This window comes from Somniosus microcephalus, chromosome 21, assembly GCF_052327205.1.
Source record: "Somniosus microcephalus isolate GS21.2 chromosome 21, FLI_Smic_1.0, whole genome shotgun sequence".
Lineage (NCBI taxonomy): Eukaryota > Metazoa > Chordata > Chondrichthyes > Squaliformes > Somniosidae > Somniosus > Somniosus microcephalus.
Window position 1 is genome coordinate 23623218 of NC_141007.1, and position 23286 is coordinate 23646503.

The following is a 23286-nucleotide window of genomic DNA, read 5'->3' on the forward strand; positions in this document are numbered from 1 at the left end:
AGCCATGCAGATCGGGAACAGGGGAATGGAGGGAAAAGGGGTGAAAGGAAAGACTCAGGCAGGCACCTTTTAGTTAGGTGCTCAATTCTAACCACGGTCTTTCAGTGCTCAGTCCATGTTACTAGATAGCTACAGTAGTGCAATAAATTGGGGTGGGCTTGAGATGTACCAAAAAGAGGACAGAGTTGTTGGGTTTAATGGCCCCTTCCTATTCAATTTAAGAATATGGAACCTTCAAGATTAGGGGATCATTAGTGAGTAACGATGATGTAGACATTCAGCAAACAATTAGGTCAGATCGTCATTCTTAAATCAGTTAATGCATTATAAACAAACAGATCTTTGAGGTTAAAGCTGTAAATGTTTGAAGCATAATTGCATGACAAATCTGCAACATTAATGTACCAAAAACCCAATTTCAAAACAAAAATCACAACATCTGGTATATGTTAAGAGATGTTTTGCAGATTTAATTACAGCAATAATTCTTGCACCAATAACTTGGGTCAATCAAGAAGACGATACACATTGAATGGTACAATTAAAACCTATTATTCTAACACTAACCCATATTACTGTAATGTCGGTCCTTCCCATATTGTGATAATAAATATAATTCTAGCTAATAGATGTGAGAAAGGTTTGCAGTACCATGAAAAGAATCCCTGCTACACTGAAAACTAAATTATAATACTGATCCTATTTTAGATAAAATGAAAATACTGCAATAAGTAATTTTAAAAGGGCCTGGATTATCAGAAATTCCCATCTACACAGCAAAGTGACGGAAGGGGTCATTAACAGCGCAATTAAGCGACACTTACTCATCAATAACCTGCTCACCGCTTACAGCCTTGGTCCAAACATGGACAAAAGAGCTGAATTCCAGAGGTGAGTGGAGAGTGACTGTCCTTGACATCAAGGCAGCAGCACTTGACCGAGTGTGGCACCAAGGAGTCCTGGTAAAATTGAAGTCAATGGGAATCCTCTCCACTGGCTGGACTCATACCTAGCACAATGGAAGATGGCTGTGGTTGTTGGAGGCCAATCATCTCGGCCTCAGGCCAATGCTGCAGGAGTTTCTCAGGGCAGTGTCTGAGGCCCAACCTTCAGCTGCTTCATCAATGCATCATAAGGTCAAAAGTGGGGATGTTCACTGATGAGTGCACAGTGTTCAGTTCCATTCACAACTCCTCTGATAGTGAAGCAGTCCATGCCTGCATGCAGCAAGGCCTGGACAACATTCAGGCTTGAGCTGATAAATAGCAAGTGACATTTGTGCCAGGCAATGACTTTCTTCAACAATAGTGTCTCTAACCACCTCCCCTTGACATTCAATGGTATTACCATCATCTAATACCCCCACCATCAACATCCTGTGGGTTACCATTGACCAAAAACTTAACTGGACCAGCCACAAATACTGTGGCTACAAGAGCAGGTCAGAAGCTGGGTATTCTGCAGCAAGTGACTCACCTCCTGACTCCCCAAAGTATTTCCACCATCTACAAGGCACAAGTCCGGAGTGTAATGGAATACTCTCCACTTGCCCAAATGAGTGTAGCTCCAACAACACTCAAAAAGCTTGACACTATCCAAGACAAAGCAGCCTGCTTGATTGGCACCCCATCCACCATCTTAAACAGTCACTCCCTCCACCACCGGCGCATCATGTCTGCAGTGTGTACCATCTACCACGCATTGCTTCTTCAACAGCACCTCCCAAACCTGCGACCTCTTCCACCTAGAAGGACAAGGGCAGCAGGTGCATGGGAATACCACCACCTCCAAGTTCCCCTCCCAGTCACACAGCTTCACCACATGTACTGCAACAGTTCAAGAAGGTGGCTCACCACCACCTTTTCAAGGGCAATAAATGCCTTACCAGCGAAGCCCACATCCCGTGAATGAATTTTTAAAAATTCAGTCAATCTCCCACATCCAGTGAATGAATTTTTAAAAATTCAGTCGATCAGTCACACCATTGTCATCATTTGTAACAATTGTGGAAACTGTGTCCGGTTATGTTTCTTTAAATCCAGCCTGGGAGGAACATTAACAACAATCTCCAATGATCTGTGCAGAAATCTGGACATCGGTGCTAGTTAGTGCATTTGATGCCAAAAGCAGTGATGCCAGATTTTGCTATTATACTGTGTTACAACTTGATAGCAGTTCCTTTATTGATTTCAATTGTATATTACTCCCATTCGAACAATGAGTTGCCCTGCCAGGTAGCTGATCTTTCTTTATTTCATATTCTTCACACATCAAAGGAGCATATCAAAGTACAGGAAACTTTGTGCTATCCGGAGGTGAGCTATCCGGCAATCTGAAGCCACCGGCAAAAATCAGCAGCCGTTTTTTATTCTTTTTGGTTTTTTTTTTTGAACAGTCAAGTTGTGCAAGGTCTGTAGCTATAGCAACAGCTTCAGCTACAGCTAGAGAGCTTTAGGGTCACACCCGAGTGTTTAGAAGCTGTTGCTAAGCAACAGTGTTTGTTGTCAAATACGGAGATAAGAATCTCCGTATCTCTCAACATTAACTCTGGAGAGTACGGCAGTTTTGAGGCAACGGCAGCAGCTCGGTCCCGTGGGTGCCGGATAGCACAAAGTTTCCTGCAGCACAAATTTCAGAGGGAATAGGCCCTTGTAAAGCAACCATAACATCAGTTATCAGGACCAATTTGTCACACTGCAGTTTAATCTAGATAGAAAGAGTTAGTAAGTGTGTGAAGATTGGACTACGTGACAGCCTTGCATATTCTATCAATTGGATCTAATTCAAATATGCCCAATGATATACCTATCAATTCATCCAATGAAAAGCGACGAGTTAAGAAAGTAACTATAGGTTTTTATTGGCTAAATAACAGAGCCCACCCTCGTGGGTGATCGGATCCAACAAGGAGGAATATGGGCGGAGTCAGCAGTGGTCAGCCCAGGTATAACAAGAGCAAGAGGCGACCTCGTGTAGTGATACAACAGTGTAAACAGTGATAACCATAGTGTAACGATATAACAGTGATAACCATAGTGTAACGGTAGTGAACGATAAAAGTGGTTTACCACACCCAAGAAATGGTGGTTGAATGTGTGGGTCCACCCTTAAGCTTATCTCCTGGGTTTCTTTCTGTGTTGGTAGCAAAGTAGGATGCACTCTTCTAACCACTTGGCTATATACTGTTTAGTCAGATTTGCCTTGGTCCTTGCCCTGGGAGCCTTTGGAAGGTTTGACAAAGAGCTGCGGAAATGGGTTCTGCCCATAATCACCAATAGGTGTTTTCTATTCGGGGCATTTGGGGCTTCTATCAGCAATACATTTTATCAACATGTAATGGCAATGAGGGTTGCTACCTGATCAATCGCTTTATTAATGTAATGTTACATTGTCTTTGTGGTGCCATTTAAATCCCATTCTAATGGTTACTCATGATACTTTTTAAATTGAACAATTTTGCAGGGGGAAGATTCCACAGACCCTGGCTGTCCTCAGCCATGATCTCATTCAATGGCAGAACAGGCTCAAGGGGCTAAATGGCCTACTTCTGTTCCTATAGTCAGATTTTTAACTGTTATTTCTGGACTATAATGTGACTAAACTTAAAAAATCACTAATGACTGCAATGCTAGGAAGACAACAATTTTACCGTCATTATGGATTCAGTGGTCCGTCTGTCAAGGGATTTTGCTCGCCGAAGAGGTGGTACACCAGAAGAATGAAAACGTTGCTCTCTGATAGATTCCTTTTTCATTTCCTAAAGGGAAAATTTACAAATTAAAATAAAATGCAGCTTCAATCTAGATGCCCATTCATGATAAATAAAAATGGCACAGCACTTTATCAAGATTTGATTTCACCCCATTTCTGATTTAAGAGTTCAGTCTGCTTCAATGTATTAAAAACCTAGATTACATAATGTAAGGATAATCTTCCTTGCTCTTTAAAAGAATTTTAATCTCCATATTCAAGTCATATTTACTTCTACAGGGAAAAGGGAAGGAGCAAGTCAGGGAAGCTATCCAGAAAGAGGATATCTTAAAAAAAATTCACATCCCCATGCTGCCATTTTGGACAAATAATCTCTCCTATTCTGCTGCATTCAAGGACCCATTGTGGACTACACACTTACTTTTTTGAGGGGGAAGCAGTAGAGACATTGAGTGAGAACTTGGCAATGTAACTCGACCATCATCAACATGGGAAGTAATAATCAGAAGTAACCTCGGTGGACCGTTAAGAGCAAACCCAACCTATAAAACACTTAGACCTTGCAAAAATGAAACTTGTGACTGCTTGAAAATTTAACATGTTCCTGCCTGCTTCATAGCCATCTGGAACAGTATTTAATGACAGCTGAGCCGTTTGAAAGGCATATCAACAAGCACTTTTGGTCTGCTAGCCTTTCAGTCTTTACAATCCCTTTAGCTTGATTCAGCTACATGCACTCCACGATCACGAAGAGTGCAAATAAATTAAACTACCTGCTGTCCAGGATATCTACCCCGAGAGGTGCCGGGGGAAGGCCCCGAGAATCATTAAAGACGCGAGCCACCCCAGCCACAACCTCTTCGCCCTGCTCCCATCCAGTAAGAGATACCAAAGCATACGGTCTCGTACCAGCAGGTTTCGAAACAGCTTCTACCCCCAGGCCATAAGACACATGAACGTATAATTTATTATTTAATACTGTTTTATTTATTATTACTGTATTTCTATTAGTATTTTTATCATTGTTATGCCATATTTATTCCAATGTTGGGAGGACTCGTAAAAATCAACATTTCATTGTGCAGTACACACATCTGCTGCATATATGACAAATAAAATTGAATTGAAATACTGAGAATCATTATAGTTACAACCACAAGCAGCTCGCTGTATACTTGTGTAGAAGTGTAACCTTTTGTGATCTGCAGGTACCATTGTAGTCAATATTAGATTACAGCAAGCAGGTACCAATAAACAAGTAAGCTGCCAAATTAAATTTCAACATTTTGCAATAACCCCTTAAACAGCATTTGGCATGCCAACTGCATGAGTTTACTGCTCATTAAGGACAAAGGTCACCTCCTGTGGCAGTATTCAGTATTTATTGAGGAGATACCTGACAAATGTAATTATAATTAACTCCATGGACAGTTGGCAGACTTGTAGAAAATCAGTGTGTGTCACAAATCGATAGATTCGTAGTTAAGTGACATGAAATTAATCATTACTAAATTGTGTACATATGTATAACAAAAACTTAATTAATAATTGCAAGATATTGTGACTTGTTAAAGTTTATATTATTTCCTCTCAACATTCTAGCTAACCACAACGTGATTTTGAATGCAAGTGTGCGCACTACACAGAAATAAACCACCAGCAAAATGTGCTTCAAGGGAAACCTGAAAAAAAGTCACGCGCACAGACGGACATTTCTTTCCCCTTCAAACTGTGCTGTGTACTGGATTTCATACGTTCAGAATTCTAAGTTTCAGAATTGGACTCTTTCTATTATATTATCTTCTCCAAAAAAGACCAAAGTAGCAAGAGGAATGTGCAATAGTGGAAAGTATTCTTAAAAGGAAACACTGCTGCAGAGATGAGCACTTTAAATATTCTCCCCCACCGTCTGGTGGGAGATCTCACTTTTTTCCTCTATTGTTGATGTAAAATCTTCCAGTACAATGGAAAGCAACCCTGTCCCATAGTGGATTGTATTGCTGATCACTCAACTCATGTCAATGATGCATCTCGAAAGTTAGTACTAACTGGAATTATTATTTTTTTAACCTGGGGCGAGGATCCAAAACTGAAATGGGTTTCAAATTCAGGAACAGCCGAGTTTGCCCCAATGCCCAGTGGGCACTGAATTTTATAGTATCCGACACCATCCTCAAAAAGATGTCCGTTAACTAAAACAATCAGCCACATGATAGCTCAGTTAGTAAATGCATTGTGTGGTTCGATACAGAGCAGGAAGGTCCCAGTTTCAATCTGGGTCTACGCCGACATGGCAAATCTATGCCAGGGTGATGGTGAGGGGCCGATATTGGCCTCTGTGTTCCTGGGCTTGGTAGAGGTAAGGGGAAAGGAAAGAAAATAAATTACAGCCAGGCCTCCCACACTTGCTGACTATCCAATGATCTCTGCTGGAAAGATTGTATGTGTGGATTTAAAATATTTTTTTTTGAAGGACACCTTTGGGTTCAGCTGTAATGTCCTCTGTGGTTGCCTAGGCTGAAGACACTAGTCCCTTGGCTCACACATGCAGAATGGTCTCGGAGTTCTGTTGGCCCTGGGCACCCTTCAGTGCCTCACCTATTCTCCAACATGACTTTAGAAAAGGGGAGAACACTGGGGAACAAAACTTGATGACATGGTTGCTGATAGTCCTTCATGTATGTTGGTAACTAAATTTTGGGTCAGAGCTATACCAGGTACTTTTAACAAAGTATGCTCCCCCTACAACAATGTTTTTCCTTCAAGTGTTATTTAAATGAACTCAACTTCAGTGCCTTTCTTCTGATCCAAACCGGATTCAGTGACTGCCCATCTATACGTTTACCAGGGTTCAATTAAAAGAAAAAAGTCATGTTAATGAAATCCAGATGCACTAAACCCCAGGGCTAGAATCGATATTCTGTTATTTGATGTTTTGTGAGCAAACACATCTACAGACCACATTAACAGTTAAGTAGTCTAATTTTGGCCAAGGCTATTTACAGCAAAACATCTTCTATAGGCTCAACTCCAATGACTTTCCATAATATCCCTGTACTTTTGTCTAAAAGGAAGAGCACAGTCTAATACCTTTATTTATAGATATGTAAATGCAGCTACAACAAAGGCCTGCTGCTATCAAGCAGCATCATAGAATCATAGGATGATCAGCACAGAAGAGGCCATTCGGACGATCGTGCCTGCTCTTTGGTAGAGCTATCCAATTAAGTCCTACTACACTCCTCTTTCCCCCATAGCCCTGTAAATTTTTTCCCTTTAAGTATTTATCAAATTCTCTTCTAAATGTTACTATTGAATCTGCTTCCACCACCCTTTCAGGCCGTGCATTCCAGATCACAACTCGCTGTTTAAAAAAGTGTTTCCTCATGTTGCCGCTGTTTCTTTTGCCAATCACCTTGAATCTGTGTCCTGCTACTGGAAACAGTTTCTCATTTACTCATCAAATCTCCTCTGCTCCAAGGAGAACCAGCTTCTCCAGTCTCGCCACATAACTGAAGTCTCTCATCCCTGGTACCATTCTAGTAAATCTCTTCTGCACCCTCTCCAAAGTCTTGACATCCTTTCTAAAGTGTGGTGCCCAAAATTAAACAATACTCCAGCTGAGGCCTAACCAGTGATTTATGAAGGTTTAGCATAACTTCCTTGCTTTTGTACTCCATTCCTCTATTAATAAAGCCAGGGATTCCATATGCTTTTTAACAGCCTTCTCAACTTGTCCTGCCGCCTTCAAAGATTTGTGTACGTACACCCCAGGTCTCTCTGTTCCTGCACCCCCAGTTCATATTGCCTCTCCTCATTCTTCCTCCTAAACTGCATCACTTCACACTTCTCCACGTTAAATTTACTCTGCCATGTGTCTGCCCATTTCATCAGTCTGTCTATGTCCTCCTGAAGCCTGTTACGATCCTCCTCATTGTTTACTACATTTCCGAGTAACATGATCAACTACTTTGGACATCCTCAAACAAGGAGCGTGAAGCTTGAAGGACTTCTAAAAGCCAAAGCCAGCTGAAGCCCGAGAGCGAGTTATCTCCTTAAGCATACTCTCAGCCACTTAGCATTTAAAAAAACTCACTTCTTTTCACTGGGGTTTGGTTCAGTGGGCACTCAAGTGGCAACATACACTTACCTAATCTGCTAATTAACAAATGCAAAAAAAGGACTCATTCCCCAACCATCTTTAATCAAAATATTTCTTGGAATTAAAAGAATTTCCATGGAGTAGGTATTTTTTCCCCAACAGCATTAAACAGTCAATATGCACAAGAATGTTCTTTGCACTGCTAGGCTCATTATCACATCAAACATTCCTCTTAGATAGCTACTAAATAGTTTGATTAAAGGAATGATGGTAAATAGATAGTCTGCTGATAGATTCACTTTCTCCATTGCCAATTTTCTCCCATAGGCATCAATTCCCATTGGAGCTAAAATATTATGGGTGCCAGATACCCTTCACTGCCTTATGTGAACAGCCAATCCTCACGTAAGTTGAGACAGTTTAACTATTGACAGTGCATTCAACCGTGCGGGGTGGCTGGCCTCACCTAAAATCCACACCTAGGGGTTCAGACTAATTGTAGCACCCCAACAGTAACCCTGGTTGAGATTAGCTAACTCAATGGAGACTGGGACCTTTTGATCTACGTGGCTCAGCTACATGCTGTTTTTAATCTACTGAGCCACGAGGAAGCTTGTTAATTCCTACTTTTGCCAGATTTTGCTGCAGGCTTAATAGGAGGTATGGAAATGAATGACCCACTCTTTTGTTATGCCTATTACACTGAATTACCCATGAGAATGCCAAACAAAAAAGGGTTATGTTTTACAAATAAATTCTTTGCTTGTATAAGAGTCTTTTTGCCACCTGCAGATCTGTTTAAGAATGGGCCAACTAGGAATGGAGCAACAAATTAACAACATACGAAAGGACGGACAGGAAAAGACCAGCTAGTTTATCAAGCCTGTCCTCGACAGTCATGATGCAATTAAGCATCGTGACCCCCAGTGTTCCCTCCCACGAGCAGTCTTGTAATCTCTTGAGACGTGCAAAAAAAAAACGATTAAAAAGCCTAGGCTAAGTCAGGGGTTGGGGGGGGGGGGCGGGGATTTCAAATTCCTCTCCAACCTGTGAAGATAATCAGAACAGGTTCAGGAGATCAGTGACCATAAGGTACAGCACCCAACATCCTACCTACCTTTTCTACACAGTGATATTAGCCATAGCATGGAACTCGTCCAGCTCTTTTCTGAATGGGTGCAGCAAATCCGCACTCACCAAATGAGCTGGCAACTTTTTCCAAGTGTTGATAACCCTCTGTGTAATGAAAAACTGCCCGACATCCAACTTGGTTCTATGCTTAAATTGTTCATACGCATGACCTCGTTTTCCCTAACCTATCTAGTTAAAATAGTCTGTCTACACAGGTAGTGTCTTGTCCCTTCAATATTTTAAATACTTCAACGTAAATCACCCCAAAATCTATGCCTTTCTAGAGTAAAAATACCCAGATCTCTAAGCCTATTGTGATAACTATGGGGTTTTAAACTAGGGATCATTCTAGTGGCCCTCCATTGAACCTTCTCCAGGGCCTCTATCATTCACCCTGCGAGGGGACTAAAACTAGACATAGCTTTCCAAATCTGGTCTAACCAGGATCTTATACAAGGGCACGATGATTCTTATTATTTTACACTGAATCGTCATCGCTATACACCCTGGTACTCCTATTTGCGTTTGCAATAACCTCGTGGCACTAAGCTTGTAACTTCACAGGCTTAACCTCCTCCTTAAGCCCCAAAAAGGGCAATGGCCCAATATTGCAAGACCCTTCTTTATGCAGGCAGGACCACAGATATCTTTCAGACCCAGCCACACCCAAGGGACCATAGGCAAGTTACCATGACCACCCAAACTGTGCATTTTTCCAAGCTTGTGCAGAACTGTATCAACAAGCCAAAGTATTCTCCTGTAAGGATCCCGTGACAAAACTGCAAAACGGCTTCAGAAAAACGACATTATATATGTAGTGAAGGAAATTCTTTTTTTTTTTTTTTTTAAATCCACACTTCAAAGGAGCAGCATATTAAATTTTAGTTGAATAGTTTTCAAAAATTACTGCTTCCCTTCCATCACCCTAAGGGCCTGTTTTCAATTTATTTTAAATATCAAGTTTTACTATAAGGATGCACACCCCCAATGTAGTCAGTTCACCAGCCCCTCTTTGTAGTTCCCCCACCCAGTCAGGCTCAGTAATGATCGTGTCAGTATTGTCTGTTACCATCTATGAACAATACACTGCTGTGAAAACTAGGTCAATCTGTAACCGAGCAGGAGTGTACAGCTGCAACGTACTTAGCCGCTGCCCTCAAAAATAAACAATCATCCCAGTGGAGTGGCAAGTGCAGGTTTCCATATACCTTATTATGAAAGGTGGTTCCAATTTTTTTTATTTTTTTTTATAAATGGGGGCTTAGGTTGCATGCTGCCTGTGACCGCATCACCATTTTAACTATTCTGCTGCTAACTACTCAGTTATGACAAGCCTTGAATTGATCGTTAGCAATGTTGTCGCGCAAACGCTTAACACGCATATCAAATTACTTTCTCCACTATTGTAACTGAGGCATTAACCTATTTAAAACAAACATGTTAAGCATTTGCACAGTAACACGGTCGTTTCCAGGCTGCTCCTTATAATACTGTACCACCTGGACATGTTTCTTTTTTGGAAAACTTGCAGAAACAGTCCCTGACTGTTGATAGCTTTTGGAAATCCATTAAGAAAAAAATCATTTAAATTATGAGAAGTACAATATGAAATTTTAAAAAAACCTGGAGTACTGCGTAGAGTTTTGGTCTCCTTATTTAAGGAGGGATACACTTGCATTGGAGGCAGTCCAGAGAAGGTTCACGAGGTTAATTCAAAGACCGCATGGATGAACTACAGAATTTGTTCATCCCAGTTTGGCATAAAAATAAAACAAAAAAGGTGACTCAACCGTGGCTAACAAGGGAAATTAGGGATAGCATAAGATCCAAGGAGAGGACATATAAATTGGCCAGAAAAAGCAGTAAACCTGAGGATTGGGAGCAGTTTAGGATTCAACAAAGGAGGACAAAGGGATTAATTAAGAAGGGGATAATAGAATATGAGAGTAAGCTTGCAGGGAACATAAAAACTGACTGTAAAAGCTTTTATAGATATGTGAAGAGAAAAAGATCGGTAAGTCAAGCGTAGGTCCCTTGCAGTCAGAATCAGGGGAATTTATAATGGGGAACAAAGAAATGGCAGACCAATTAAATACATATTTTGGTTCGGTCTTCACAAAGGAGGACACAAATAACCTCCCAGAGATGTCGGGGAACATAGGGTCTGATGAAAGGGAGGAACTGAAAGAATTCAGTATTTGTAGGGAAATGGTGTTAAGGAAATTGATGGGATTGAAGGCCGATAAATCCCCAGGGCCTGATAATCTACATCCTAGGGTACTTAAGGAAGTGGCCCGAGAAATAGTAGATGCATTGCTGGTCATCTTCCAACATTCGATGGAATCTGGAACAGTACCCATGGATTGGAGGGTAGCTAATGTTACCCCACTATTCAAAAAAGGTGGTAGAGAGAAAATGGGGAATTACAGACCGGTAAGCCTGACACCGGTAGTGGGGAAAATGCTAGAGTTCATCATAAAAGATGTAATAGCAGAGCACTTGGAAAACAGTGACAGGATCGGACAAAGTCAACATGGATTTACAAAGGGTAAATCGTGCTTGCCTAATCTACTGGAGTTTTTTGAGGATATAACTGGTAAAATAGATAAGGGAGAACCAGTGGATGTGGTGTATTTGGACTTTCAGAAGGCTTTCGATAAGGTCCCGCATAAGAGATTAGCGTGTAAAGTTAAGGCACATGGGATTGGGGGCAAGGTACTGACCTGGATAGAGAACTGGTTGGCAGGCAGAAAGCAAAGAGTTGGAATAAACGGGTCTTTTTCTGAGTGGCAGGCAGTGACTAGTGGGGTACCGCAGGGATCGGTCCTTGGACCCCAACTATTCACAATATATATTAATGATCTAGACAAGGGAACTAGATGTAATATCTCCAAATGTGCAGACGATACAAAGCTGGGTGGGTGTGTGTGGTGTGAGGAGGATGCAGAGAAACTCCAGGATGATTTGGACAGGTTGGGTGATTGGGCAGAAGTATGGCAGATGCAATATAACGTGGATAAATGTGAGGTTATCCACTTTGGTAGCAAAAACAGGAAGGCAGATTATCTGAATGGCAATAGATTGGGAGAAGGGGAAGTGCAACGAGACCTGGGTGTCCTTGTGCACCAGTCGCTGAAGGTAAGCATGCAGGTGCAGCAGGCGGTTAAGAAGGCAAATGGTATGTTGGCCTTCGTAGCGAGAGGGTTTGAGTACAGGAACAAGGATGTCTTGCTGCAGTTGTACAGGGCCTTGGTGAGGCCACATCTTGAGTATTGTGTGCAGTTTTGGTTGCCTTATCTGAGGAAGGATGTTCTTGCCATGGAAGGAGTTCAGCGAAGATGCACCAGGCTGATACCTGGGATGGCAGGAATGACGTATGAGGAGAGATTGGGTCGATTGGGCTTGTACTCGCTGGAGTTTAGAAGAATGAGAGGGGATCTCATTGAAACTTATAAAATTCTGACAGGACTAGACAGACTAAATGCAGGAAGAATGTTCCTGATGTTCGGGGAGTCCAGAACCAGGGGTCACAATCTAAGGATAAGGGGTAGGCCATTTAGGACAGAAATGAGGAGGAATTTCTTCTCCCAGAGAGTGGTGAACCTGCGGAATTCTCTACCACAGAAGGAAGTAGAGGCCAATTCATTAAATATATTCAAGAAGGAGTTGGATATATTTCTCAAGGCTAAAGGGATCAAGGGGTATGCGGAGAAAGCAGGGACCGGGTACTGAATTTGGATGATCAGCCATGATCGCATTGACTGGCGGAGCAGGCTCGAGGGGCCGAATGGCCTACTCCTGCTCCTATCTTCTATGTTAATTCCTGAGGTGAAGGGGTTGTCTTATGAAGAAAGGTTGGGCCTATACTCATTGGAGTTTAGAAGAATGAGGTGATCTTATTGAAATGTATAAGATTCTGAAGGGGTTTGGCAGTGTAGATGCAGGGAGGATGTTTCCCCTCGTGGTAGAATCTAGAACTAGGGTGCATAGTTTCAGAATAAGGCGTCGCCCATTTAAAACAGAGACAAGGAGGAATTTCTTCGCTCAGAGGGTCGTGAATCTTTGGAATTCTCTACCCCAGAGAGCTGTGGAGGCTGAGTCATTGAATATATTTAAGGTGGAGATAGACAGATTTTTGAACAATAAGGGAGTCAAGGGTTATGGAGAGCAGGCAGGAAAGTGGAGTTGAAGCCAAGACCAGATCAGCCATCAGGGGCCAAATGGCCTACTCCTGCTCCTATTTCTTATGTTCTTATGTAAATGCAAATGCTTTGAGACTATCCATTCATTTCAGCATTAATGCAATCATATATAGCTTAGAGCAAAGGAAGGGCCTATGTCCCACCCACACTTGGAAAATGTAATTGCTTTGCCCTTTTCTTTCTTTCTATTCCACACTTAGTTCAGCCTAATTCAACCCAGCAATGTAGTAACACCACAGAGTATGAAAAACTAGAAGCTAATGATAAACCAATTAAGACATATAACAACAACTTAAAAACATCCCAAGGTGCTTCACAGGAGTATTGTAAGACAACATTTTTTTTTGACACCGAGCCACATAAGGAGAAATTAGGGCAGGTAACCAAAAGCTTGGTCAAAGAGGTAGGTTTTAAGGAGCGTCTTAAAGGAGGAGAGTGAGGTAGAGAGGCGGAGAGGTTTAGGCAGGGAATTCCAGAGCTTAGGGCCTAGGCAACATAAGGCACGGCCACCAATGGTGGAGCGATTATAATCAGGGATGCTCAGGAGGGCAGAATTAGAGGAGCGCAGATATCTTGGGGGGTTGTGGGGCTGAAGGAGATTACAGAGATAGGGAGGGGCGAGGCCATGGAGGGATTTGAAAACAAAGATGAGAATTTTGAACAGAACAAAACATGTTGAATGCAAGTAAAAGACTAATTTATTCCTGGTGATGTTGATACACAGCTCTAACTGTGCTACAGTTGTGTATTGCATTAGCTGGAATCCAGGTCCGAATTATTGTTTTGCTGCTCGCTTTTGCACGCGGCTCTAGCTATTGCTCATTGCTGTTTTAGATCTTTTAATAATGGGGCCTGAATTCATTGCTCAACATAAAAGACTCAGGTTTGAACTACGGTATGCACTTTCCAGGGAGTAATTTTAACTTTTGCTGTTCATATAAAACAGACGATATCAATCGGCCACCCGATTTTCCTTCACAAAGTCAATGAGCAAGAAAATCAGGTGAGGTGTATAATGGGCGGCCGATCTGATATCACCCGTTTTACACTATCAGCAAAAGTTAAAATTACCCCCTCACTCTGGGGCAGATATCATTGCTTATATTCATAAAATAACTACTTACACATTTACAAGTGGCTTTATTGTACAACTCACCTCTCTCCGTTGGATTGGTCTAGTTTCACTTCTCCCTGGTCGTGAATCACCGTGAATGGTCTCATCGGTCTCCATTCGATCAGCATCCAGCTCCAGAGCTTCCAATTTCTCGATGACAGTGGAGCGCCTGCGAGAACAGATTTAAAAAAAAAAATAAGCTCCACTCTGAAAACATTGCTCCATAAATGCATCGTACAGCATATACCAGAAAATGCACGCAATAAACCTGGCAACTTAAAGGGGTGACTTGCAGCAGCGGGTAGTTTTTAAAACCGGTAGGCGACTCCCCAGGTGGCTCAGCCATAAATGTACCATATGATGTGGTACTTAGCCAAGAGGAGGTTTCTAGGCTCAATCTCTGACCTGTGCGGAGTTAGGAGACCTCAATCATGCAGCAGTGTAGGTGCTAAAATTGACATCAGCATTTCTAGGTTAGGGATAAAGAACGACCTGATGTCTAAATAGCACCTTTCGCATCTTCAGTGTGTCACAAAGTACTACACAGCATACACTCAAACTTAATACATGCTAAGTACAGAAGCTAATTTGTACAAGTGAGTTCCTACAAACAATGAGAGAGATAAATGACCAGCTAATCTGTGTTTAAGAGGTGTTGGTTGAGGAATATTGATCAGGACACTGGGAGAACTTCCTACTCTTCAAAAAAAAAAGCTATGGAATCTTTTACATCTACCTGAACAGGCAGATGCGGCCTCCGCTGAATGCCTGATTTGAAAGATGGTACCTACAATAATACAGTGCTCCCTCAGGACTGCAATGAAACGTTAGCCTAGATCACGTGAAGTCCCGGGGTATGCCATGAACCCACGATAATCTGACTTGGAGTTGACGGCTATCAATCGAGCTGAGGTGAAATACCTCGGTTATGAAACAGGGTTGGGGCAGTGGGGGGGATGGAAGAGAAATGTCGCTCAGGGTTCCTGTTACTGATTGCTGCTCGGTGACCCCCAGCTGGAATGTACAAGTTTAAAGTGTCGGCACCTGTGGAACAGTACCTCAGCATGAGCCATCATCTTGAAAATGGAAGAAAAATGGAGAAAACACTCCAGAGGGAACAAGGGGGCAGAACCTTAAAATTAGAGCTAGGCCATTGAGGGGTGATGTCAGGAAGCACTTCTTCACACAAAGGGTCGTGGAAATTTGGAACTCTCCCTCAAAAAGTTGTTGAAGCTGGGTCAATTGAAAATGTTAAAACTGAGATTGATAGTACCTTTGCCGAACAAAAATCTAAGGGTTACGGTACCAAGCCAGGTAGGTGCAGTTAAGATACGGATCCGCCATGATCTAATTAAATAGTGGAACAGGCACAAGGAGCTGAATGGCCTACTCCTGTTCCGAAGTTCCATAGGCTTTTCAAAGTATGCACAGCTTTATGCAAGACTTACAAAGCAGACATGTGGCACAATTTGAAAATAAATGTTATATATAAAATGTAACTAAGATGATGCATACAATTAAAAAAATAAAATTTTCAGTGTTTTTGGATTAAACTGTTCATTTATTACCCATATATATTTAGTACAAAAGCACACTTGAACTCTTAACATAAAACAAACAGCACGCATTTTGTTGAAATATAAATGCCGTATCTATAAAGTAACTTGCACTCAGACTCCACTCGAGTTTCCACTCTAGATAGGAGTAAGTCATGGCTGAAGCAAGATGGGCCTGAGGCCGAGTACTCTAATGCACTGTGGCACAGAAGGGGAGGAGTCCTTTCTTTAAGGAGTTCCCAATTCTAAGTGAGCTACCCAAAGGGAATAATTTTTCCCGACTGGGAAGGAGGGAAAGTCAAATGTGGCATTTTTTTCCCCAGCGCACATTGTGTATTCCAAGATAAATAGAAAAAGGTTACATTGCATGATCCTGCAAAATATTTTAATTATTTAAAAAGACATAACCTTAAAATGGGAATAAAAGGGAAAGTGCAATTCAATCAATACATTTATGTTACACTTGAATGTTCCTTAAACATTATCGTGGCAGACTCAACATCTGAACGTATTTTACAGCCAAAGCCTTTTGCTCGACTGGATAAGCTGTGCATCTACAACCTTCTATCAAAGTTTTGTCTAACATTAGATTACAGTTTTTTTTTTTTTTTAAAAGCCTTCTTTGGAGTGTGGTGACCTCCTTTCAGAAAAGCCATGTAGAGCACAAATAAAAGTTACTGCTTTACAGTGAAAATGTAAAAAAAAAAGTCGTCTCAGGAGTAGTATAGGAATCACAGTCTTTGTTACTGGGATAGATCATCTTACGCAACAAGTTACACCGTAATTGTTCAGTTTGAACTGAAGGAGACCAATGCACCAGCTCCCTGCACTAACACTGCTAAATCTGACTCGCTCACCCTCGAGGAAAAATTGGAGACCGATATTTTTATGCATCTACGATTATATCTCCAGGGTAAGAGTCATATTCAGCAATGTAAACAAGGGGAGCTGGCACCCGAGCACTGGTCTCCTGTGAACCAAATTAAACAAAAGCTAGTATAAAAACCTTATGTGGCTATCACGTAGCAATTAATCATAAAAACATTTAACGACTGCTGCCATATAGTTTGATTATTACACCCAAGACCCTTTTATAAATCAGGCTACAATTCAGATTTATCAAGTGTTTCATCTTTTGTCTGAAGAATAAGCTCACCTTTGTTGACACTGGCTTTGAAACAGAACTGCCCTACATTTTATTTTATTCAATTCTAAATCACTTCCTGAATTAATTAACCTGGGGAAAGGGAAGGAAGCAATAAATATCAGGCTCCAGTTTTCTGTTTCAGAACTGTATGGAATGAGTGGGCCCGCCACTAACAACATTGTATTTATATATACACCTTGAACATAGAAAAAACATTCCAAGACATTTCACAGAAGCGTCACAAGACAAAAATCAACACCGTGCCAAAGGAGGAGATATTAGGATGATTAAATCCTACCTCTGACCAAGCTTTTAAGAAAGATCTTAAAGCAGAAGAGGGTGGTCGTGAGGCAGAGAGATTTAGGGAAGGAATTATAGAGCTTAGGTAAAGACAGCTGAATGCACAGTCGCCAATGGTGGGGCGAAGGGAGTGGGGGATGCACAAGATGCCAGAGTTGAAGCAAACCAGAGTTCTTGGAAGATTGTAGGGCTGGAAAAGATGAGAGATATGGAAAGGCAAGGCCATGAAGGGATGTGAACAAAAGGAGAATTTTAAATTTGAGGCATTTGGGGATCCAATGTAAGTCTGTGAGTACAGGGGTAATGGGTGAGCAGAACTTGAATGTGGCTCATGTCAGACAAGCAGGCTAACGTCGCAGAGGTAGTAGAGGGGTCGAGAGGTGTGCTGGAGAGGTAGATCTGGGTATCGTCAACATACATGTGGAACCTGACCCCATGTCTTTGGATGATGTCGGCAAAGGGTAGCATGTAGATGAGGAAGAGGAAGGTGCCAAGATAATCCTAGGGACATTCCAGAGGCAATGGCGCGAGGGCGAGTTGAGCAGCCATTGCTGGCGATGCTCTGGATTGGATCGTTAAGAGTGGAACCAAGCAAGGGTAGTCCCAATGATCTGGACAACGGAGGAGAGACCTTGGAGGAAGACTGTGTGGTGAACCAGGTCAACAGTTGCAGAGAGGTTGAGGAGAATAAGGAGAGATATTGCACTATGGTCACTGTCACACAGGATGTAATTTGTGACATTGATTAGTGCCATTTCAGTGCTGTGGCAGGGGCGTAAACCTTTTTAAAATTTGTTCCTTGGATGTGGGAGTCGCTGGCAAGGCCAGCATTTATTGCCCATCCCTAATTGCTCTTGGTAAGGTGGTGGTGAGCTTCCTTCTTGAACCGCTGCAGTCCACGTGGTGAAGGTACTCCCATAATGCTGTTAAGGAGGGAGTTCCAGGATTTTGATCCAGCGATGATGAAGGAACAGCAGTATATTTCCAAGTCAGGATGGTGTGTGACTTGGAGGTGATGGCGCTCCCATGCGCCTGCTGCCCTTGTCCTTCTAGGTGGTAGAGGTTGCGGATTTGGGAGGTGCTGTCGAAGAAGCCTTGGCGAGTTGTTGCAGTGCATCTTGTAGATGGTACACACTGCAGCCACGGTGCGCCGGTGGTGGTGGGCGTGAATGTTTAAAGGTGGTGGATGGGTCGTCAATCAAGCGGGCTGCTTTGTCCTGGATGGTGTCAAGCTTCTTGAGTGTTGTTGGAGCTGTACTCATCCAGGCAAGTGGAGTGTATTCCATCACACTCCTTACTTGTACCTTGTAGATGGTGGAAAGGCTTTGGGAAGTCAGAAGGTGAGACACTCGCCGCAGAATACCCAGCCTCTGACATGCTCTTGTAGCCACAGTATTTACGTAGCTGGCCCAGTTAAGTTTCTGGTCAATGGTGACCACCCGCCCCCCCCCGCAGGGTGCTGAAGCCTAACTGGAGAGAGTCAAACATGGAGCTGCAGGAAATTTGGGCGGTGTTTGAGAGGCGACAACACGTTAAAGGACTTTAGAGAAGAAAGGGAGATTGCAGATGGGGTGTTAGCTTGCAAAGAGCGGGTTGAGGCTGAGATTTTTGAGAAGACAGGGGTGCGATGATGATGGTTTTGAAATGGAGGGGGGATAGTACTTAACGAAAGGGAACCATTTACAATGTCAGTTGCTGCCAGGCAAAGCACCATGAATAAGCAACAGCTCTTACAGAAAACAAATACAAACTTCAAAATGACTGTGTCTTTGTAATGGAACAGAAATGGATTTTTAACTTTTTCGTTAGCAATTGCTTTACCATCAAAATATTGTGGAGCATTACAGATTTAACAAGAATCTGCAACTTGGTTACAATTCCATATTTAATTAATCTCCCACCATAATATTTTCCCAACGGCCTCTCCTGATTCCAAGGGAAAACAGTGACCTCAGGGCAGCCCCACATCCCTTTTGTTTGCCAAAAAGATCCACACTTGTTGAATGTCACATGTCCCATTTTCGTGATCTTTTCCACTACAAATCAGCATTTGCACGTAACCAAACTAAAACAGGATGCCACTAAAATAGCAGGGAAACTAATCTCCAGTCCTCTTAAGGAAACCGAAATTCTGCAATGCATGCCTCAGACCGCTCCTGCACCCCCTCCAAAAAATTAGGGACCAATTAGAACAGAACCCCTGGAATAGAAAATTACTGTTGGCAACTCTGCAGCATTGTCAATTTCAACTAGAACTCCCAAAATGTAAATTAAATTAACTGGGTAAAAACTGTACACAATGTTGAACCTCTGTGCAATTGTTTTTTTTACATTACCAGAGATACTGATGGCTGGAAGTAGGGTGAGCACCTGCCTGGTTTTGAACTGGACAGTCTAGGTAATTCTAAGAAACAGAAACCAGTCAGAAAAGCAACACTTGTTTTATAAAAAGACGTGCATCAGTGGACTGTTTTGCTGGTGCTCAATCAGCCCCCATTTCATATAGCTTTCTTTGTGAGTCTTCTTCTTAGGCAGTCCCTCGAAACCGAGGATGACTTGCTTCCACATTAAAAATGAGTTCTCAGGTGACTGATGAGTCCAATGCAGGACCTACAGTCTCTGTCACAGGTGGGGCAGACGGTGGTTGAAGGGGCGGGTGGGTGGGGTGCTTGGGCTGACGTGCGCTCCTTGCGCTTGGCTTCCTCTTGCCCCCAGTGAAGAGACTCGAGGTGTTTGGCGCCTTCCCGGATGTTTCTCCTCCACTTTGTGCGGTCTTGGGCCAGGGATTCCCAGGTGTTGGTGGGGATGTTACACTTTTTCAAGAAGGCTTTGAGGGTGTCCTTGAAGCGTTTCCTCTGCCCACCTGGGGCTCTCTTGCCGTGCCGGAGCTCCGAGTAGAGTGCTTGTCTTGGGAGTCTCGTATCGGGCATGCGGACAATGTGACCCGTCCATCGGAGCTGATCGAGCGTGGTCAAAGCTTCGATGCTGGGAATGTTGGCCTGAGCAAGAACACCGATGTTGGTGCACCTATCCTGCCAATGGATTTGCAGGATCTTGCGGAGGCAGCGTTGGTGGTACCTCCCCAGTGCTTTGAGGTGCCTGCTGCACATGGTCCATGTCTCTGAGGCATAGAGCAGGGCGGGTATCACTACTGCTCTGTAGACCATGAGCTTAGTGCTGCCCTGGTCCGGATAGGATCATAGAAACCTTGGCCGGATATGAGGCAATGTGATGACTACTTTCAGCTCTTTGAATGCAAATGCTTTAACTCATTTAGTGCAAAAAACGTCTTTGTAAAGTAACAAGGTGCTTTGATATTGCCCAATTGTTTCTCTACTGTGTAGGGATAGTGACCTTTATGTGCTTCTCTCCCCCTTTTATCTTTAAAGCTGGGTGCTGCTGGTGCTGGGCTCCAACGTGGAATGAAAAACCCAGTTGCTCCGTCAGTGGAAAAATGGAGGGCCAGCTGCCATTTGATGGCACAATTGTAGTCCCCACATATTTGCTCATCAGCTACACTATAACACAATAGTGGCTGCAAACTACAGCCTGAACCAGCTCTACATTTCTACTTCCAATACATCAGTGGCATTCAAAACATACATACACGCAGATGACACAAACCTGGATTGCCAAATCGCATGGCTTTAATGCTGACATTCACCCATTCATTATAATAGAAATGTAACTCCGTTGTTTAAGAAAGGAGGGAGAGAGAAAACTGGGAACTATAGGCCAGTTAGCCGGACATCAGTAGTTGGGAAAATGCTAGAATCTATTATTAAGGACGTAGTAACAGGGCACTTGGAAAATCACAATATGCAGGGCATTCTGAAGGGGGAGGATGAACAGTCAGAGTTCATAGTTCACATTGGTACCAACGACATGGGTAGAAAGAGGGATGAGGTCCTGCAACAAGAATTTAGGGAGCTAGGTAGCAGATTAAAAAGCAGGACCTCAAAGGTTGTAATCTCTGGATTACTCCCGGTGCCACGTGCTAGCGAGTATAGGAATAGGAGGCTAGAGCAGATGAATGCGTGGCTAAAGAGTTGGTGCAGGAGAGAGGGCTTTAGTTTCCTGGGTCACTGGGTCTGCTTCTAGGGAAGGTGGGACCTGTACAAGTCGGACGGGTTGCACCTGAACCGGAACGGGACCAACATCCTTACGGGGAGGTTTGCTAGTACTGTTGGGGAGGGGGGGGGGGGGGGGTAAACTAACTTGGCAGGGGGATGGGATACGGAGTGGAGCTATAGTAGGGGGTGATGCTCAGCCAAATATAGAGGAAAAAACAAGTCAGCCTGGAAGGCAGAGCAAATATGTAAAGGCACAAGGGAGTATGGCAAGGCTGGATGGCATTTATTTTAATGCAAGGAGTCTTGCGAGTAAGGCAGATTAATTGAAGGTGTTGATGAACACATGGGAGTATGATATTGTTGCCATCGCAGAGACATGGTTGAGGGAGGGGCAGGACTGGCAGCTCATTATTCCGGGGTATAGAATCTTCAGGAGAGACAGATGGGGGTGTAAAAGAGGAGGGGGTGTCGCAATATTAATCAAGTTGTCAATTACTGCTGTAAGGAGGAGTGATATCTTAGCAGGTTCCTCTAATGAGGCCATATGGGTAGAACTTAAAAACAAAAAGGGGGCAAGCACTTTGCTGGGAGTGTACTATAGGCCCCCAGTCAGGAGGAGATAGAGGAACAGATATGTAGGCAAATCTCAGAGAAGTGTGCAAATAATAGGGTAATAATAGTACAGGATTTCAACTTCCCCAATATTAACTGGGATAGTCAGAGTGTGAAAGGCTTAGAGGGTGCAGAATTCTTAAAGTGCATCCAGGAGAGCTTTTTGAGCCAGCATGTAGAAAGTCCTACAAGAGAGAGGGATGGTACTGGACCTAATTCTAGGGAATGTAGCCAGGCAAATGGTAGAAGTGTCAGTAGGAGAGCATTTTGGTGACAGTGACCATAATTCGGTGAGATTTAAGGTAGTCATGGAAAAGGACAAAGATGGACCAGAAATAAAAAAGTTCTAAATTGGGGGAAGGCCGATTTTAATATGATAAGGCAGGATCTGTCCAAAGTGGACTGGGATCAGATACTTGTAGGAAAATCCACATCAGAGCAGTGGGAGTCTTTCAGAAAGGAAATAGAGAGAGTACAATGCCAACATGTTCCCATAAAGGTCAAGGGTGGGACCAACAAGCCCAGGGAACCCTGGATGTCAAGGGATATACAAGAATGGATTAGGAAAAAAAGGGAGGCTTTTGGCAGATACAAAGGACTAAAAACAGTGGAAGCCCTAGAGGAGTATAGAAAGTGCAGGGGGGTACTTAAAAAAATAAATTAGGAGAGCTTAGAGAGGGCATGAAAAAACACTGGCGAGCAAAATCCCATGGTGTTTTATAAGTATATTAAGGGCAAGAGGATAACCAGGGAAAGAGTAGGGCCCATTAGGGACCAAAGTGGCAATCTGTGTGTAGAGCCGGAAGATGTAGGTGAAGTTTTAAATGAATATTTTGCATCTGTGTTCACTATGGAGAAGGACGATGTAGGCATAGAAATCAGGCAGGGGGATTGTGATATACTTGAACAAATTAGTATTGAGAGGGGGGAGGTACTAGCGGTTTTAGCGGGCTTAAAAGTGGATAAATCCCCAGGCCCAGACGAGATGTATCCCAGGCTACTATGTGAGGCAAGGGAGGAGATTGCAGGGGCTCGGACACAAATTTTCAGAACCTCTCTGGCCACAAGGGGGGTGTCAGAGGACTGGAGAACAGCTAACGTAGTACCATCATTCAAGAAGGGTAGTAGGGATAAACCAGGGAATTACAGGCCAGTGAGCCTAACATCAGTGGTAGGGAAATTATTGGAAAAAATTCTGAGGGACAGAATTAGTCTCCACTTGGAGAGGCAAGGATTAATCAAGGATAGTCAGCATGGCTTTGTCAGGGGGAGATCATGTCTAACCAATTTGATTGAATTTTTTGAGGGGGTGACTAGGTGTGTGGATGAGGGTAGTGC

The 23286-nt window shown here is 42.9% G+C and overlaps 1 protein-coding gene across 5 annotated transcripts in view; it reads right to left on the minus strand.

The window, feature by feature from the left end:
- The window catches only part of LOC147102652 (uncharacterized), a 449465-nt gene that overhangs the window by 118708 nt on the left and 307471 nt on the right, over window positions 1-23286 (minus strand). For all 5 annotated transcript variants that reach the window (XM_085963336.1, XM_085963337.1, XM_085963338.1 and 2 more), the window contains 2 exons: window positions 14303-14429; window positions 3650-3757 (listed from right to left, as the gene is read on the minus strand). In XM_085963336.1, the coding sequence (XP_085819462.1) occupies window positions 3650-3757; window positions 14303-14429 (235 nt within the window). The remainder of the gene's footprint in view (window positions 1-3649; window positions 3758-14302; window positions 14430-23286) is intronic.